Raw genomic sequence first — 13,925 nt, 5'->3', positions numbered from 1 at the left:
CTTCAGAGAGTATGCTTTTCTCCCGCTTCTGCCTGTATGTCATGGAGAGGTAGCACGGTCTGGTGGGGATGGGAAAAGAGACATAATCAGGGCTCCAACCTACCTCTGCCTCTAACTGGCTGTGAGACCTTAGACAAATCACATAATCTTCCTGGCCCTGGTGTCCTTGATGATAAAATGCAGGGTGTAGTCCAGGGAGTTATTTTGAAACTCTGCCTGTCAGGCCTGGGAGTTTGGAGGCATCACTGGCGTCAAGCAAGACAAGGAGCTTTCCTTCTTCTGTGTTACATACTGGCCTTTGATAGGATTTCATTTGAACTAATGATTCTGAGGCTTTAAAAATTTTGAAACCATCTGACTACTCATCAACTTCTGAGATTCTTCTGTTCCAATGATTCTACACTATCCTATTACCTATTAAGCTCTAAATTAGATATGGACTATATTCATCTAACCATAGAAATGTCCAGCACACCCAAATGTTAATTTTTCTATAACTTTTCTATAATAAATTCTTCACATTTAGAATGATACCCAGAAACCTCAACTTTTACCATATGATAAATCCCATTTAGAACTTATTTTCCCCCTATAACATGACATTCGCCAGTATGTTATAGTACTACTCTCCTTACATTACTTTCCATTTATGTTCAGTTGTGTTCAGCACAGACGCTGCTACACTGTACAAACCCTCAAGTGATTGTGGAATCTGGATAACAATAAACTCATTCCTTAAAGATTTAAAAATCAAAGCATCAGACAAAATGTAAGTTTTTATGAGACTTCACATTTTGAAATACATAACACTTATAGCACAAACACAGTATTTACATTACAAGTTCTTTTTACAAAATATGTGTTGAAAGAATACTGTTGAGATCATGATCTTAAAATACCTGTTAGAGTTCAAAAAGGACTTATGGAATATAATCTCCAGAAATTCACTATAATGATATAAATAAAACACAGCTGAACATCAGGGCTTACTCGTACATAAAAATACGAATTCTCTATCCCAGTGGTCAGCAAACAATGGCCTGTGGGCCAAATCCAGGTGGTGGCCTGTTTTTGTACAGCTGCAAGCTAAACATGGTTTTTGACAGTTTTAAAGGTTAAAAAAAACCAACAACACTAAAACTGAATAGTAAGGAATATGCAACAGAGACACATGTGGCCTGCAAATATTTACTATGTGGCTTTTTACAGAAAGTTTGCTGACCCCTGCATTATATGAAAGCAGTTGAAAGAGCTAGCTACTAGAATATACTGAGTATTAAAAAAAGACACCACTGTAATGTGCCAGTACCATCAGAACTACTCATTTCTAAAATGAGGCACTTCTGTTTGAGTATGTACATTTCCAAAACATAATTACATCTGGAAGGTAGCTCTGCTACTTAACTCTAGCCCTTTGTAATTAGGCCTCTGCATGAAATCACATTCTTAGGGGCTGAAGTAAACAAGCACAAAGTACTTCAGATGACAGTCATTGATCTCATCAGTGGTTTGACCACTTATGGTCTTAAATGTTAATAAAAACCATAATTTAGGTATTGCCAATAGAAGGTGAATACTGTTGCATTATTTAAATAACATCTATAAAAACGTGTTTCGATATCCCAATTCATTATTTTCAGAAGTAAGGGTAACTAGATAACTTAGTAGCTACTTATTTTAAAAATGGGAAATGGAAAAAACAAAAACAATGGCTCCCAAGCTGGCCTAGGCTTTTTATGTGAAAGTTGGCAATGGTTGCTATGGGAACTTGGTAGCTCTCTCTTGTCAGATTTTTCATTAAAAGAATGATGGGTCCATGAGCAAATGCTTTAAAAGTAAAACCAGGTCAGAGCTACTCAACACACAAGTTTTCTGTGTCTTGGTTAAACAATTCCTGGTCAGTAGGCTATATTCATACCACAAAACAAGTATTGTACTGGATGCTTTTCCTTCTTCAGGCCAGGCTGGCTAAGCATCACATCATGAAGACATCTCTATGATGCCGAGTTTCAAAATGCTCAGTGAATGCTGAGGTAGATGATTTTCAAATGAAGATCTTCTATACCCTGATTCGATCGGGACTAGCTTCTTTCTGTATCCTCCTCCTGGGAAATATCTTCCGCTTAAGTGCAATTAACTAGATAATGAAAGAAAAAAAAATTTTAATTCTCCATGTTAACAAACTTTAGAGTCCTATGACCTTAATCATTTCCATAGTCTTCTACATTAAAAAAAAACAAAAACAAAAAAAAACAGAACAAACAAGTCTCCATCATTCCTCCCCAGAATAAAACCAACCACTACTTTTGTTATAGGGTCAATATGCCTAGATATGTGCCCACAATATATTAAACCCACAAGGATTAAAATGATTTTGGCTTATGCTTCACTTTTTTAAAGACCTATAACTACAGATTTTTACACAGTGATTACCAAGCATATTTATTTTCAAAATACCTATTTGTCAAGTCTCTTTTGAAGGAAACTGGCTCTATTTAGCTATTAAAACACTGCCCTCAATTTGAAAATGGCTACATATGTAAGACAGAACTTTAAAAACAAAAACCCATATTAACATCCTATCACCACTTCTACCCTATCTTTAAACATAGCAATAATCTTTTGAAAATACAGGTAATACCTAATTTATGAAATGGGTTGTCATGCAAAAAGTTACTTTATAATTACTAGCTTAGAACTTGGACAAACACTTCTTTCTCAAAGAAATGGTTTATCCATGACACATCTGAAGTAGGAAACCTGCCTGCCATTATAATAAAGCATCAATGAGAAAAACAAATGTGTTCTTTATGGTTTCAGTTTGGGATCATACTGTCTACTCCATCTCAGGGTGGAAGCAGGGCTTTGCCCAAGTACAGGCCACCATGGTTTGAGTCATGAGCTGGGACTCTGGGGCACAGGAAGAGGCAGTGTTGGCTGGTTTGTTGCAAGCATGGTAGAGGTTAAGGAATTTGATTCAAGTAGGTAAAGAGCAACGGGACAGAGAGAAGAGAGGATTTATTCTTCCCTTCTTTTCTCCTTCCTGCCTCTCTGGTTCCCTGTTCTCTACTGGTGTAAATGACACAGATAAAAGACTGGCCCCCCTGTTCCTTCCCACTGCCGCCTGCTGCTCCCTTCAGCCAGTGTGCCTTTTCTCCCCATTGCAGGCCGGCACACTGCTGACTCCTAGTTCCTCAGTGGACCTCTGTTCTAGGGCAGGGGCAGTTTTACCAGCCAAGAATAATGGCAATAAGAAGACTGATATTTGCTGGGAAATGGATGAAGATTAAATTGCAGTCCTGCTTGTCTGCCCAATCTCCCATTTTCTTATTTCCTTCCATTATGGCAGGAAGCCCAGGCACTGTTTATTCTAAAGTTCTCAATACTTCAGCCTCTTCCTCCTTCTCAGTTTAAGTAAACTCAGTGCAAGTTTCCCATAATTGACAGGTAAAAAGGCTCCACTCAACAGTCACCTCAAATGGAGGCTGAGGTGAGGTTTGCTTGCCCCAGTAAGTCAGGTCAGCCCAGACAGCACCGTTCCCTTTCTCTTCAGACCATTTCATGCCTACACCAAATAAGAATTCTCTGATCCTTTTCTTTCTACCTCACAAACCTCCCTTCTACTTCTGGGACTTTATCTGAAGGAGGCTGTGTGTATGTGCCTGCATGGAGAGAAATTCCTGCAATTCAAAGGAAAGGTAATTGGGAGAAATGTGAGCACAATGGGCACTGTCCACAGAAGAGTAGGAGGTCTGAAGATAAGCCACTGCGGTCACTTTTAGAAAGGTTACAAGAAAAGAAAAATTGAAAACCCATACAAAATCAGTATCAGATGAGGATTCTAGGTGGGTTTTTTGGTTAGAAATACTTAAAGAGATTTTCAGTTTTAGCTTGACATCTACAATTTAATCTACTGAGTTCCAGGTAAAAAGAATACTGGTAGTACATCTAGAAGATAAATGAATAAAAGACTATTATGTTTGCTGCCTGAACATTATGAAATATGTTTGACATATCGACACCTGATTTAGAAGTCAAAAGAAGAAATTAAAATTTTCTGGTGAATTTATATCACTTTCTAAAGAATCAGATACTCATACTAAAAAATGTTTGATCCCCACATAAAATATTTAAGACTTACCTGTTCAGCAAAAAATGAGAATATAGTAAACATAATCAATGTTGCCAGTACACAGTGAGTCCAAAACTTCAATTTGTCTCGATATGCTCTCCTGTTCAGAGAAAGAAGAAAGCAAATATGTAAAAAGTTCTGTGCATAGTTCTACTATATTAGAATTATTTATATACTAGTTTAGCAAAAAGTCGTGAAACAAAAACATTGTCTGGAGGCAATTTGAAAATGTTCATACAATGTACATTTCCAACATGAGATTGGATTTTTCATTATGTCATAGTAAATATTATATTTGAATGGTAAAAGTTACCCAGGCAAGGAGAGGACTGCAAAAGAAAATTACTTTTAGCATTTAAACAAAAGTACACTTTCATTCATATCCATTTCTTCAGTCACTTAATCAACACTTTCTGTGGATACAGACGATGAGCAAGAAGTTCTTGCCCCAGGGGCGCCTGGGTGGCTCAGTCATTAAGCGTCTGCCTTCGGCTCCGGTCATGATCCCAGAGTCCTGGGATCAAGCCCCGCCTCGGGCTCCCTGCTCAACCGGAAGCCTGCTTCTCCCCCTACCGCTCCCCCCTGCTTGTGTTCCCTCTCTCACCATGTCTCTGTCAAATAAATAAATAAAATCTTTAAAAAAAAAAAAGTTCTTGCTCTAAACTGTATAAGCCTAGGAAGTCAATGACATGCAGATGACTAGTCATCACACAAGATAGACCAAAAAAGGTACTATCAAAAAAGCAAAGTCTTGTGGAAAAACAGAGAAATGAGGAAAGCACCTGAGATTTGGTAACATTTAAGCCTTGAAGCGGGATGGGGGACCTTAAATGAAAGAATTTAGCTGAGTAAGGCAGTGAGCATCAGCAAAGAGTCAGAGGAACAAGCTGAGTCCTGCAGAACTGAAGTCTGGCCTAGAAGCATCAGGGAGAGAGCTAAAGCCATGGCAAGGCAGGTGGGCATAAACTGCAGGTATTCTGGAAAAATATGCAATAGGGTTTGGACATAATACTCTAGTGGGGAAGTGTATGAAATGGCAGGTGTGAGTGTGACAACTGGGGTAAAAATGGTGGCCATCTGAAGGATGCATGTCAGGTGACCAGGCAGTCACGTTAGTCTGGGTATGAAAACATAATGAAGGCCAGTGAGAATGAAAGAAAACAAGCAACAGAAGAGATAACCTAAGAGTAGAATCAATTGGACTTGAAGACAGGATATTGGGGTTAGAGGCAGTAGAGCAGTTTCCTCATCTGTAATGTGGAAATAATTTATTATGAAGACTAAATATATGCTTAACATAAGGCTTGGAAGATATTCTAATAACTATCAATTCAGGCCTCTGTGCTGAGTTCCAGATTCTCATTTACAGCTTGTCCTGTAGTGGATAGCTCTACTTCAAGTCCCATATTGATAATGGTACCTCTATTTTCCTCCTGAATTTCCTATGTCTCTTAATAGGATCACAACCAGCTCAGTTAGTTCTAATGTCTGTGGTGTCATTCAGAATCGATGTGTAATTTAAAGAGCTAAGAAGCCACAGGCTGTAATACAGCTAAGCTGTCCCAGCAGCCAGAGAAACTTAAAAGTTGGAGGTTCCCTCAGCCATTCATCCACTGAGCACCTACTATGTGCTAGAAAGGCACTGTGGACTCAGAGAAGAGTAAGACACCATCTCTGCCCCTGAAGAGGGCTTACAGTCTTATCAGGAGAGACCAGCACACCAGACAGACTGCTGTGCAGTGTAGAAAGTGTTATACCCAAGGAAGGGAAACAGGAAGAAAGCCTACTGAGAAACCAGAGAAAGGTGACAGGGGACTCAAGCACAGTGTCATGAAAGGAAAGAGAAAAAGTAAAGTTTCTGGAAGATAGGGTGGTGGTGGTGGTGGCCCAGCAGTGAGAGAGGGCACAGAAGCTGAGCAGGATGGAGAAAATGAAGCCTCCCAGTCAGGGAGTTATACCTGATTTATCTTATTTGTATAACACAGAAATCAAAGTCCTCTCAAACTACTCTTAAGCCCACTCCTTTCTTATTCAATTGGGCCCTTGAAGATAAATTTAGTCACAAACTGGATTTGGGGAGTTAACAACTGAAACCACCCAGGGCGCCTGGGTGGCTCAGTTGGTTAAGCGACTGCCTTCGGCTCAGGTCGTGGTCCTGGAGTCCCGGGATCGAGTCCCGCGTCGGGCTCCCTGCTTGGCAGGGAGTCCGCTTCTCCCTCTGACCCTCTGACCCTCTCGTGCTCTCTATCTCATTCTCTCTCAAATAAATAAAATCTTAAAAAAAAAAAAAAAAAAAGAAGAAACCACCCAAAGATCTTTTTCCTCTGAGCTAAAGGAAAGTGAAAATGATGAGAAACCATTTCTAGAAAATAACACCCATAATTTAATAACTTCCTTCTGAAAATAAAAATACATAGCTATTAGCAATATAAATGTTAACTGGCTCATTTACCCAACTCCAAGACACCAAAGAGTTCTAGTTGCCAAGGTTGTTAATTTCCTCTCTACAATCTCTCCCAATTCTGTCTACTGCTTTCTCTTTATTCCTTGAGCTGTGTCCTTGGCTCACACCCTGTTTCAGAGCTACTGAAATGCTTAGTACTTGTCTCCCTTGCCTCTAGTTACCAGACAACACTGTCTCACCAGTCCAACTCCATACTGTTAGTTATCTTTCCAAATCATTAAGTCTGATCACTACAAACATCTAAAAAAAATTTCTCTTGGGGAACCCCATTCTCTAAAGAAAAAAGTCTAATTCAGATACAGCCCTTCACAATCTCTCCTTTCTCTCTCCACACACTCTCTTTTATACCCCGTGCCTTGTACATGCCATTTCTTCTACCAGGAATGCTCTTTCCTACCTGGAAAAGTCCTTTTCATAATTCGAAACCAAGTCCAAATGTTGCCGTCCCCTAACAGAATTTAGCTGCTCCCTCATTCATACTCCAGTAGCATTAAACCCTGCCAGAGCACTTGATATCATAACTGTTTGCCTGCAGCTTGTTTCTCTGAAGAGACTGAGTGCCTCAGAGCCTGGTACCATACTCCTTTCATCTATATATTCCCAGCACCTGGCATGGGGTAAATAGTAGTAAAATAAGACATGAAGGAAACACTGTAAAGCAGCTTTGGATTACAGTGGAACATAGGGAAGGATGGAAATCAGGCTGGATTTACCACTTACCAGGTACTTCACCTTGAGCAAATCATGCAGCTTCTGTTACCATGTTCTCCGGCCATATATGTAACAGGTACTCAAGAAACAAGGTAGCTATTCTGATGGCAATGAATAAGACTCAATGGATGTGCTTGGCCAGTAAGTGCAATAAAAACTTCTAAGTATATTTTTACAAAGTAATTATTAAATAACACATTAAAGGAATTTCATCACTTTTAAACACACGTGAACATGAGACCTTACCACTCCTGCAGCTCATGCATGTGAAGGAAACGGTTTCGATATTCTCTTGGCAGCTCAAACTGGGATGGTATGGGGAACATGGATTCATAGAAGTCCCTGAGAACAGCTTTCACTGTCTGGGCATCTTTATGATTGTGGTCTATGTTGTCATTCAGGCAAACAAACTTCCTAGAAAAATAGAGATCCAGGGTTATTGGTTATCGTGAAAATGATCTTGACCCAATAAACAAGAAATGTAGATTCCAAATATATTTTAAATGGGCTCATGTTCCAAGTTGTTGTATGTGCTGATATGATTCTCTGGGGGAAGAATGTTCTGTAAAATTTTTCTCACCTGTAAAGCAAAGAGAACTTAGGGAAGATAATCTTAAAAGTGCCTTCTAGCTGTTGGAATAAATTAATGATTTCTGTTTAGCATGTCCCCAATTAAGAGTTTAATAAATACAGTTCACTGACTAGAGTATTTTGCTGGCAGCCAGGGGAGAAACTGATAAACACCTAAAACCAAGTTCTATCCTATTACTAAGAATAGTGGTGTGGATAAGTGAGATAGAGATGGTGCCTTACAGCTATAGATTCTATGAGTTTGATGACTTTTCTTTAATATGTCTCCAACCAAGGTGCTAGAGTTCTGGCAAAAAGCAGATGACAGTCATGCTTCCCTACTGTTTCAAGTTCCCTTCAAGGCAAAGTCACTAAACTGAGGGCCCATTAAAACAGGCAGGGCGGGGGGGGCGGAGCAAGATGGCGGAGGAGTAAGAGACCTAGATTTCGTCTGGTCTCAGGAATTCAGCTGAATAGGGATCAAACCATTCTGAACACCTACGAACTCAACAGGAGATCGAACAGGAGAGTAGCAACAACTCTCTGAACAGAAAAGTGACCACTTTCTGGAAGGTAGGACGTGCGGAGAAGTGAATCCGAGGCGATATTCGGGAGGATAGACGGCGGGGGAGGGGCCTCCGCCGGCCGCTTCTGGCAAGTGATAGAGCCGCGGAGCACAAAATCGGACCTTTTAGAAGTTGGCTCGGCGGAGGGACGTCGCTGCAGTGGCTAAGCGGGGGGTGGAATCCTCCCGGGACAGTGTGGTCTCAGGACCCTTGGGGTCACGGAGAGACCGGGGGGTGCCTGAGTGCGCCAGAGCTCCCAGGTATCAGAGCGGGGAAGCCGGCTGCAGAGATGGAGCAGAGTAGCGGGCTCTCAGCTCGGGGTTGCCATAAACTGTGATCTGCGGCCCAGTCGGGGCACGGCTCCCCCAGCAGGGACCCAACAAGCGGCAGATCCGGGGAGACTCCCCTTCCTTCCCGGGGAGGAGCGGTGCGGGAACGCACTGCAAGGATCTGCTGGGTTTGGAGACTCCGTGCGGGGTCGGGTGCCAGAGAGAGCAACGCTCGATCACAGGCCGGGTGAGCACGGAGTGCGGCCGGAGACCGGGGAGACGGGAGTGACTGCTTTTCTCTGGGGGCACAGTGAGGAGCGGGGCCCCGAGTTCTCAGCTCCTCCGGGTGGAGATTGGGAGGCCACCATTTCTGCCCTGGTCCTCCAAAGCTGTACCGAGAGCTTGCAGGGAACAAAAGCTCCTGAGAACAAACCGGAGCAGCTTCCTTAGCCCGGACCAACAAGGGCGGGGCAATTCTGCCTCTGGCAAAGACATTTGGAAACCACAGCAACAGGCCCCTCCCCCAGAAGATCAGCACAAAAAGCCAGCAAGCCAAGACCAAGTTGATCGATCAAGAAGAATGGGAGAACTCCAGCGCTAGGGGAATACTGCACATAGATTCATGGCTTTTTTTTTTTTTTTTTTTTACCATGATCCATTATTTCATCAAAGTTAATTTTTGTTGACTGTTTTTTTTTATTTTTCTTTTTCCCTTTTTCAACCAACATCTTATCAATCCCTTTTTAAAAAAAAAAAAATTTTTATTTTTCATTTTTAGAGTCATATTTTATCCCTTCATAGTAGTTACCCTTATTTTTGGCATATATATATAAGTTGTTCTCTCTTTAAAATTTTGGGGTACAGTTTCTTCTAACAGATCAAAATATACCCTGAATCACTAGTGTATGGCTTTGTTCTAGTCTCCTGCCTGATCACATTCTCTCCCTTTTTCCTTTTTTTTTTTCTTAAATCTTCCTTCTTTTTTCAAACAACTTATCTTACCAAGTCCTTTTATAAAATCTTTTATAATTTTCATCTTTACAGTCATCTTCCATCCCTTCATTGTATCAACCCTTATTTTGTACATATATGTCTTTCTTCCTTTAAAATTTTAGGAGGCACTTTTTTCTAACAGACCAAAATACGCCCAAAATCTAGTGTGTGGAACTGATCTATGCACTAGCCTGATCATATTTGATCACATTCTGCTTTTTTTTGTATTGTTCTGTTTTTGTTTTTATCCTTTTTTTTTTTTTCTCTTTCTTTTTTCTTTCTTTCCCTTTCTTTTCCCTTGGTTTCAGGTCTTTTCTGATTTGTATACAGTATATTTGCTGGGGACGTTGTAAACCTGTTAGCATTTTGTTCTCTCATTCATCTATTCTCCTCTGGACAAAATGACAAGACGAAAGAAATCACCTCAGCAAAAAGAACAAGAGGTAGTACCGTCAGCCAGGGACTTACTCAATACGGACATTAGTACGATGTCGGACCTAGAGTTCAGAATCATGACTTTAAAGATACTAGCTGGGCTTGAAAAAAGCGTGGAAGTTATTAGAGAAACCCTTTCTGGAGAAATAAAAGAACGAAAATCTAACCAAATCGAAATCAAAAAGGCTATTGATGAGGTGCAATCCAAAATGGGGGGCACTAACTGCTAGGATAAATGAGGCAGAAGAGAGAATCAGCGATATAGAAGACCAAATGATGGAAAATAAAGAGGCTGAGAAAAAGAGAGAGAAACAATTACAGGATCACGAGGGCAGAATTCGAGAGATAAGTGATACAATAAGACGAAACAACATTAGAATAATTGGGATCCCAGAAGAAGAAGAGAGAGAGAGAGGGGCAGAAGGTATATTGGAGCAAATTATAGCAGAGAACTTCCCTAATGTGAGGAAGGAAACAGGCATTAAAATCCAGGAGGCACAGAGAACCCCTCTCAAAATCAATAATAGGTCAACACCCCGACATCTAATAGTAAAACTTACGAGTCTCAGAGACAAAGAGAAAATCCTGAAAGCAGCTCGGGAGAAGAGATATGTAACCTACAATGGTAGAAACATTAGATTGGCAACAGACCTATCCACAGAGACCTGGCAGGCCAGAAAGGACTGGCAAGATATCTTCAGAGCACTAAACGAGAAAAATATGCAGCCAAGAATACTATATCCAGCTAGGCTATCATTGAAAATAGAAGGAGAGATAAAAAGCTTCCAGAACAAACAAAAACTAAAGGAATTTGCAAACACGAAACCAGCCCTCCAAGAAATATTGAGAGGGGTCCTCTAAGCAAAGAGAGAACCTAAAAGCAGCAAAGAGCAGAAACGAACACAGACAACAGACAGTTAACAGTCACCTTACAGGTAATACAATGGCACTAAATTCATACCTTTCAATAGTTACCCTGAATGTAAATGGGCTCAATGCCCCAATCAAAAGACACAGGCTATCAGATTGGATTAAAAAACAAGACCCATCAATATGCTGTCTGCAAGAGACTCATTTTAGACGCAAAGACACCCCCAGATTGAAAGTGAGGGGGTGGAAAACCATTTACCATGCTAATGGACACCAAAAGAAAGCTGGGGTGGCAATCCTTATATCAGACAAACTAGATTTTAAAACAAAGACTGTAATAAGAGATGAGGAAGGACACTATATCCTACTTAAAGGGTCTATCCAACAAGAAGATCTAACAATTGTAAATATCTATGCCCCGAACATGGGAGCAGCCAATTATATAAGGCAATTAATAACAAAAGCAAAGAAACACATTGACAACAATACAATAATAGTGGGGGACTTTAACACCCCCCTGACTGAAATGGACAGATCATCTAAGCAAAAGATCAACAAGGAAATAAAGACTTTAAATGACACACTGGACCAAATGGACTTCACAGACATATTCAGAACATTCCATCCCAAAGCAACGGAATACACATTCTTCTCTAGTGCCCATGGAACATTCTCCAGAATTGATCACATTCTAGGTCACAAATCAGGTCTCCACCGGTACCAAAAGATTGGGATCATTCCCTGCATATTTTCAGACCACAATGCTTTGAAACTAGAACTCAACCACAAGAGGAAAGTCGGAAAGAACTCAAATACATGGAGGCTAAAGAGCATCCTACTAAAGAATGAATGGGTCAACCAAGAAATTAAAGAAGAATTAAAAAAATTCATGGAAACCAATGAAAATGAAAACACAACTGTTCAAAATCTTTGGGATACAGCAAAGGCAGTCCCGAGAGGAAAGTATATAGCAATACAAGCCTTTCTCAAGAAACAAGAAAGGTCTCAAATACACAACCTAACCCTACACCTAAAGGAGCTGGAGAAAGAACAGCAAATAAAGCCTAAACCCAGCAGGAGAAGAGAAATCATAAAGATCAGAGCAGAAATCAATGAACTAGAAACCAAAAGAACAGTAGAACAGATCAACGAAACTAGGAGCTGGTTCTTTGAAAGAAGTAACAAGATTGATAAACCCCTGGCCAGACTGATCAAAAAGAAAAGAGAAAGGACCCAAATCAACAAAATCATGAATGAAAGAGGAGAGATCACAACCAACACCAAAGAAATACAAACAATTATAAGAACATATTATGAGCAACTCTATGCCAGCAAATTAGATAACCTGGAAGAAATGGGTGCATTCCTAGAGATGTATCAACTACCAAAATTGAACCAGGAAGAAATAGAAAACCTGAACAGACCTATAACCACTAAGGAAATTGAAACAGTCATCAAAAATCTCCCAAGAAACAAAAGCCCAGGGCCAGACGGCTTCCCAGGGGAATTCTATCAGACATTTCAAGAAGAATGAATACCTATTCTCCTGAAACTGTTCCAAAAAATAGAAATGGAAGGGAAACTTCCAAACTCATTTTATGAGGCCAGCATTACCTTGATCCCAAAACCAGACAAAGACCCCATCAAAAAAGAGAATTACAGACCAATATCCTTGATGAACATGGATGCAAAAATTCTCACCAAAATACTAGCCAATAGGATCCAACAGTACATTAAAAGAATTATTCACCATGACCAAGTGGGATTTATTCCTGGGCTGCAAGGCTGGTTCAACATCCGCAAATCAATCAACGTGATACAATACATTAACAAAAGAAAGAGCAAGAATCATATGATCCTCTCAATAGATGCAGAAAAAGCATTTGACAAAGTACAACATCCTTTCTTGATCAAAACTCTTCAGAGTATAGGGATAGAGGGTACATACCTCAATATCATAAAAGCCATCTATGAAAAACCTACAGTGAATATCATTCTCAATGGGGAAAGACTGAGAGCTTTTCCCCTAAGGTCAGGAATGCGGCAGGGATGTCCACTCTCACCACTGCTATTCAACATAGTATTAGAAGTCCTAGCCACAGCAATCAGACAACAAAAAGAAATCAAAGGCATCCAAATCGGCAAAGAGGAAGTCAAACTCTCACTCTTTGCAGATGATATGATACTGTATGTGGAAAACCCAAAAGACTCCACCCCAAAACTGCTAGAACTCATACAGGAATTCAGTAAAGTAGCAGGATATAAAATCAATGCACAGAAATCAGTGGCATTCCTATACACCAACAACAAGACAGAAGAGAGACAAATCAAGGAGTCGATCCCATTCACAATTGCACCCAAAACCATTAGATACCTAGGAATAAATCTAACCAAAGAGGCAAAGGATCTGTACTCAGAAAACTATAAAATACTCAGGAAAGAAATTGAAGAAGACACAAAGAAATGGAAAAACGTTCCATGCTCATGGATTGGGAGAATCAACATTGTGAAGATGTCAATGCTACCTAGAGCAATCTACACATTCAATGCAATCCCCATCAAAATACCATCCACTTTTTTCAAAGAAATGGAACAAATAATCTTAAAATTTGTATGGAACCAGAAGAGACCCAGAATAGCCAGAGGAATACTGAAAAAGAAAAGCAAAGCTGGCGGCATCACAATTCCGGACTTCCAGCTCTATTACAAAGCTGTCATCATCAAGACAGTTTGGTACTGGCACAAAAACAGACACATAGATCAATGGAACAGAACAGAGAGCCCAGAAATGGACCCTCAACTCTATGGTCAACTTATTTTTGACAAAGCAGGAAAGAATGTCCAATGGCAAAAAGACAGTCTCTTCAACAAATGGTGTTGGGAAAATTGGACAACCACATGCAGAAGAATGAAAC

General features: G+C 40.3%; 1 protein-coding gene across 3 annotated transcripts in view; it reads right to left on the bottom strand.

The window, feature by feature from the left end:
• Positions 1 to 402: 402 nt before the first annotated feature.
• The window catches only part of GNPTAB (N-acetylglucosamine-1-phosphate transferase subunits alpha and beta), a 79,816-nt gene continuing 66,293 nt past the window's right edge, over positions 403 to 13,925 (bottom strand). For all 3 annotated transcript variants that reach the window (XM_073900400.1, XM_025882372.2, XM_073900401.1), the window contains 3 exons: positions 7,554 to 7,721; positions 4,142 to 4,232; positions 403 to 2,137 (listed from right to left, as the gene is read on the bottom strand). In XM_073900400.1, the coding sequence (XP_073756501.1) occupies positions 2,060 to 2,137; positions 4,142 to 4,232; positions 7,554 to 7,721 (337 nt within the window). In that variant the 3' untranslated portion in view covers positions 403 to 2,059. The remainder of the gene's footprint in view (positions 2,138 to 4,141; positions 4,233 to 7,553; positions 7,722 to 13,925) is intronic.

The sequence above is a fragment of the Callorhinus ursinus genome, unplaced genomic scaffold, assembly GCF_003265705.2.
Source record: "Callorhinus ursinus isolate GAN/ISIS: 27379988/994484 unplaced genomic scaffold, GSC_fseal_2.0 scaffold14, whole genome shotgun sequence".
NCBI classification, from domain to species: Eukaryota; Metazoa; Chordata; class Mammalia; order Carnivora; family Otariidae; genus Callorhinus; species Callorhinus ursinus.
Note: the sequence above shows the minus strand (reverse complement) of the source record. Positions and strands in the feature narration are given on the sequence as shown.